The 6,215-nt window shown below is 31.8% G+C and overlaps 1 protein-coding gene across 1 annotated transcript; it reads left to right on the plus strand.

Moving 5' to 3' along the window:
- Nucleotides 1-1,445: 1,445 nt before the first annotated feature.
- Ilk (integrin linked kinase) lies at nucleotides 1,446-5,804 on the plus strand. The gene is made up of 7 exons (XM_072020939.1): nucleotides 1,446-1,917; nucleotides 2,233-2,398; nucleotides 2,571-2,763; nucleotides 2,858-2,938; nucleotides 3,028-3,470; nucleotides 3,550-3,780; nucleotides 3,863-5,804. Exons 1-7 carry the CDS (start codon nucleotides 1,829-1,831, stop codon nucleotides 4,007-4,009), a joined length of 1,350 nt encoding a protein of 449 aa, XP_071877040.1. The 5' UTR covers nucleotides 1,446-1,828; the 3' UTR covers nucleotides 4,010-5,804.
- The last annotated feature ends 411 nt before the right edge of the window (nucleotides 5,805-6,215 follow it).

The raw sequence follows: 6,215 nt of genomic DNA on the forward strand, positions 1-6,215 counted from the left end.
GATCAAGGGCGAACAACAACATTATGCATATTTGATATCTGCATTTAATTTAAACGTATCGGTATATTATAATATTACGCGAATATTTATTTAATACGATATGAAAATTAAAGCGTCGCTTTACTATTGAAAGACTCACTGATGAACGTTGTGGTTTCAATTATTTTTGATTATTATAAAAATTGTAATATCAGCGGTATAGAAGAGAATAATTTAATGCAAGAAAACAGGTGGAGATCACACCTTCGGTAATTATCGACTCGTGGTTACGTGAATTGCGCACACCCATTGGCGTGTCGCGATTTTTTTCTCCGCGTATTAACAACGTATTAACAATTCAAATAAGATTGCCACAATATCACGTACCGGAGGCCTGCCTGGCTGGTGACCAATAAGATCATCGACTGTTAGAAAAATCATCGGCTGAATGCTTGTTAACTGTCCACCTTGGAGGAGTTATGGTTTCGGATGACGTTCGTTAGAAAATACATATCATTTTAAATTCCACCTGAACAGCAGAGAATCGATTCGCGTGGAGATCGTGTAATTACCGTTGTACACGAAGGGAAAGGTAATCCAAAGGTAAGTACAAGAGCCATCCTTGGAAAAGTATTGGGGATGATATAGAAACAGAAGGGAAATGAAAGAGAGATAAGAGGATTTCTTTATGGATTTCTTTTATTCCTGACTTTGTGTAATTAAGTTCTTCTGGTGGGGTTGAGACTCATCGTGTTATATCGAGGATGGACGAAAAAAAAAAAAAAAAAAAAAAAAGAAAGAAAAGAAAGCATCGTGCGATATTATCGTGCATTATTATTAAATTAGTTATTTAATAAGCTTCGTCTGAATGATACAAAATATGTATTGCTTATTATTTCTTAAGAGAAAAATATGTTAATTACGTTTGAAAAACTCTATAGAATATTCATTATAAATCTTTCTCGTATCTGAACGTTCCTTTGCAACGAAGTAAAATAAACAACGCTCGAAGCAAAAATATGCAGAAGAGATATTGAAACGTATAAAGTAGCTTAATTAAATATGGAAAAACGTTGGAAAAACAATATAAATTATTTAGCGTTATATGGTTAAAATACCAGAATAGTATATTATATAACAAAATAATGTAATTTATGATTTATTAATATTTTGAATGAAATATAATTTAATATATGACCTTAAAATTTATTTTTCCTTTATAGCGCTTTAGTCTTGTATCTGGATATATAAAATACAGAAAATAACGGAAAATTATAATCTTTTTACCAATTTATAAGAATGAAATATTCAAATAATTGCAACGCGCCATCTGGCGTATTACTATGCAACTCTTTTGATCGTAGATACCAACTGAGGTTATAACATAGCAAATCTTTTTGATTTTCGATTTTATTGGTACATGTAGATAGAGTTACTATTCTATATAGTTTCTAGCCTCTAACTCTCTTAGAGAGAGAGTGTCTTCTCTAATAATATGAACTAGTATGAAGTAATCATCTCGTGGTTGGGGGAGTACACTGTACACAACACCACGCGTCATATATGGTCAGATGTTCGATTATACTTAATGTAATGCAATAAAATCATTATATTCAACATTGTGTGTTATTTTGTAAACTGGTGTACGCCGCAGATTTCGAATCTCGTTACTAATCCGCCTACTAAGTACAGCGAAGTAATGTGTAGTTTTTGTGTCAGCGTTGCTTGTGTGTGGAATTATGGTTATATTTAGTATATGACGACTACGGTGTTTTGAAGCACGGAGCACTGCCACTCCTTCCGTTATAATATTTTTACAATTTTTTTATTTTATTTGTAAGTGAAAAAAATGGAAGATATATTTCAATGGTGTCGCGAAGGAAATGCCATGCAAGTACGTGTTTGGCTAGATGACACCGAACATGACATGAATCAAGGGTAAATATAGGAAAATTCCATTTTCCGAGAAGCACCGTCTCCTGTTCTCGTTTTTTTATTATTCTTTTTTATAACCATTATTCTTCTCTGTTTTCTTTAATACCGGTCTTTCGAATGTATTTTTGTTGTTGTTTAAAGTTTTTTATCTGGATCGATCTTTTTAATTATAATAATAGCAATTTAAAAAATATATATTGGTTTTTCTAATCCTTGTTATCATCCCATTGTATCCGTTTTTATATTTCTTATTTATTTAATTATATTAAATTGTAACATTAATCTGATTTCATTTATGATTTCATATTCTATGTATAGCGATGATCATGGGTTCAGTCCACTCCATTGGTGTTGCAAAGAGGGACACTTGAAATTGGCCGAGTTGTTAGTTAGCAGAGGAGCACGTATTAATGCAACTAACAGAGGTGATGATACTCCTCTTCATCTTGCTTCTGCCCACGGGCACAAAGAAATAGTTCAATTGGTAAGCCAAATATAATTGATTGTATGTTAAAATGATGAGATAGAAATATACTCACATATTGAAAAATTTTGTAACGTAAAGAAACAATCAATGCTGGAGAGTCAAGTGCAGAAAAAATTAAAATAATCATGTTTCTTTATTTTTAAGAATTTAATGGAATTTATTTTTATAGTTACTTAGGAATCGAGCAGATGTCAATGTCACAAACGAGCATGGTAACACTGCCCTTCATTATGCGTGCTTTTGGGGTGATCAAGCAGTTGCCGAAGAACTGGTAACTGCTGGTGCTTTGGTATCAATTGCAAACAAGGATGGTGATACTCCGTTAGATAAAGCACGAGGCCATTTGGCCAAAAGATTACACGGTACTTAATAATTGATAAGGAGTTATTGATATATGATACATTGTTTGGAGATTTGTAATATATGAACTGTTGTACTACCAAATTGATTTTTTAGATTTAGCTGTAGAATATGGACAGGACTTAAAAAAGATTCAGTTTAAAGATCAAAGCTGGCTAGGTTTGAAAACTAGAAGTCGTGAGTAACATTGTATTATACGTATTCTATTATACTTAAGAATTCTAATTAGTAACTGTTAATTACTAATGTCTAGTTATATCATTTAGGTGATGCAACGCTATCAAGGCACAAAGGAATAAACATGGCAGATCTTTCTCTGCATACTCATTTAGCTAGTACGCCAAGTGGTGAAACATGGCGTGGGCGTTGGCAAAACAATGACATTGTGGCAAAAATTTTGAATATACGTGAGTGTACGGCTCGAATTTCAAGAGACTTTAACGAAGAATTCCCAAAATTAAGAATTTTTTCACATCCCAATGTACTACCTGTACTTGGTTGTGTCAATCAACCACCGCAATTAGCAACTGTCTCGCAATATATGGCACGTGGGAGTTTGCATAGGCTTTTACATGGAGGTACAGGCGTCGTTGTCGACACTGCCCGTGCACTTAGACTTGCCCTCGATGTCGCGAGAGCTATGGCATTTCTTCATGGGCTCGAAAGGCAAAATAGATGTAGATTTCACCTTAATAGTAAACATATTATGGTATTTTCATTTGTCTTTATAATGATATAATATTATTATGTAAGAGTTTCGGTAATGAATATATTCGATATTCGTATAGATTGATGAAGATTTAACAGCTCGCGTGAACATGGCGGATTCGAAATTTTCATTTCAAGAGGTGGGTCGAATCTACGAACCAGCGTGGATGTCTCCGGAAGCATTAAGTAAACGTCCGGCGGATATAAATCTCGAGGCCAGTGATATGTGGAGTTTTGCCGTCCTGTTATGGGAACTTGCGACAAGAGAAGTTCCATTTGCAGATCTTTCGCCGATGGAATGTGGCATGAAAGTTCGTTAAGATTTGTACATCGTTCATTTAACATAAGTCGGTAATTTAGTGATTATATTCATTTTTTGTGTATTTGTTGTAGATCGCACTAGAGGATTTACGTGTCAGTATACCTCCAGGAATTTCACCGCATCTTGCTAAGCTTATTAGAATTTGTATGAACGAAGATCCAGGGAAACGCCCGTCTTTTGATATGGTCGTTCCTATACTCGATAAAATGAAACGCTAATTTTTGATATAATTTTTCTGTGCATTGTAAGAATCGTGGCTTTCGTCCAAACATGTGTTTCATTGCGAATGCGATTAATCAAAGATTGTTGCAAATTAGTTTACTTAATGATTCGTTTGGATTCGTGATAAAGTAAATCGAAGCAAAAAGAGCGATTCTCATTTGAATTGCGAAGAAGCACATAGTTATACTTGACGAAATGTTTCGAAAAACTGTACCTGCTAATCGGTATCAGTATATAGAACAAAAATTCTTAAAAAAAAATTATTATTATTCAGTTGTAAAACCGGCGTTCTTGTAAGAATATCACTACTACTAAATCTTTTCGATACAAATTGTTTTCTATCGAATACATTCTTTACCAGTGAAACTATTATTATTTTTATTATTATTTTTCGACGCTTTTCGCAATGAACACAATTTAGCAGAAAAATATTCGAATATTTTTGATAAACTGGTAAATAGTTTTAGAAATGGACACTCGCTAAACGAAGTGTCATTTGTATGAGTTATTCGTTATTGTTTTCTTGTCGATAGATTTTAATAGAGATAATCGAAGTTGGTTGATGAAAGATAATCTTTATTAACTATTATAAGCTAGAAATCTTTTGGGCAAAATTTGTACGATAATTAAATGATAAAAAATACATATTAATTTATATTTGACGAAACATACTGAATTCTTCGAAAGGTAAAGTTCCCGAATAGTTGTATCCTCGCCGGTATCTATGCTCTTGAAGTATATTGTCAGATCACCATTCTAAACAATCTTTTCTCATATATACATATATAGGGTAGTCGGTTTCACTTTACGAGTTACACATAAAAGTATGTTTGGCATCATATATGTACTTTGCTTCCATATTTTATACAAAATTGAAGGTTAGATATAATAATTATTGTTTGTACATGCGCATGTGTGTTCAAATTATAATTATGCTGATTCAGTTGCGCTATTCATTATTGATAATGTCCATCCGGACCGCCAGCAGTTAAATACTCCTTCACATATGGAATTTAGTTATTGGTATTTTTATTAGTTTTATTGTTGTTTGTGTCACCATAAAGATACTAAAACAGTGCAATTAAAATTCAGGAGGAGATTACACATCGACATAGTAAGTTTCATACGGTATATATAATACCAAATGTACTTTAACGTATAATTAGAAAATTAAAACCGACCACCCGTTGTATGCATACGAAAAATTCATTTAAAATGGTGATCTTGACAATAGGGTTTAAGGGCATCAGAATCTGTGAAGTGGCAACATGGCCCTTCGAAAAATTCGTAGCAAAATTTAGAAAAGATCTGAAAATGTCAAAATAAGGAATATATGCATCGACTTTTTTAATAACTTCTTACTATTTACTAGATAACTTTTGATATAATTTTTCTTATATCGTTAATTAAAAACCATTTTCATTCCCAAAGAAACCTAATTAAACGTAATCAAATTGCACTTGCTAATTACATTAGGAAATGCAGCCTCAACTGATCTGCCTTTATTAAAATAACTAAATTATATTTTTTATACAATCGTATTTAAAGAAATAATGTGCCTACGAAAATCTTCCACAATATTTGTTCATATATAGTGAGCAAGTTTATTGTTGTCTGTTATTTATACAATTTTCATGTATTCCTATTGTCTATAATCATATTCACATTTTCCAAATAGATATTAACCCGTCTTTTTATACATGTATAATATGATCGATTTTATAATATCGTTAATTCTGTTGATACATTCTGGTGCACGGAATGTTAATTATAATTAATACTTGATGTGACTATTACTTTTTCTATCATCTCACTCTGAATATGGCCATTTTATAACCTGATATATTGTATCTTAAAATGAAAATAAATAAAACTCTGTAATACATAAATAGTGACTAAAGATATTTACAATATATTTTCTTATATTTCGGATATGATTTATTTGTTGAAGTAAATAACTAAACTGAATAATAAGTTTCTTTCTCAATTTATCGTCGGTATGGTGGAGAGAAAGTTAGATTCGCATACATATTATGTTTTATGCGGACAAAGTCCATTTAGCTGGTATGCTAAGTGCTGAAACATTGGCAAAAATCTATATATATAATTTAGTTAATAATTTAATTATATTTATAATTTAATATATAATTTTGATAAGTATCGCTGTTTGTGGATATATCTTAGTCAATTTTTAATCAATAT

This window comes from Bombus fervidus, chromosome 2, assembly GCF_041682495.2.
Source record: "Bombus fervidus isolate BK054 chromosome 2, iyBomFerv1, whole genome shotgun sequence".
NCBI classification, from domain to species: Eukaryota; Metazoa; Arthropoda; class Insecta; order Hymenoptera; family Apidae; genus Bombus; species Bombus fervidus.

What these genes read in the sequence shown, in the direction of transcription:
- Ilk (XM_072020939.1), top strand. Translation starts at nt 1,829, where the DNA reads ATGGAAGATATATTTCAATGGTGTCGCGAAGGAAATGCCATGCAAGTA. An exon ending in TTTGGCCAAAAGATTACACG is followed by an intron (nt 2,764 to 2,857) that starts GTACTTAATAAT and finishes TTGATTTTTTAG; the next exon opens with ATTTAGCTGTAGAATATGGA. An exon ending in AGGTTTGAAAACTAGAAGTC is followed by an intron (nt 2,939 to 3,027) that starts GTGAGTAACATT and finishes TATATCATTTAG; the next exon opens with GTGATGCAACGCTATCAAGG.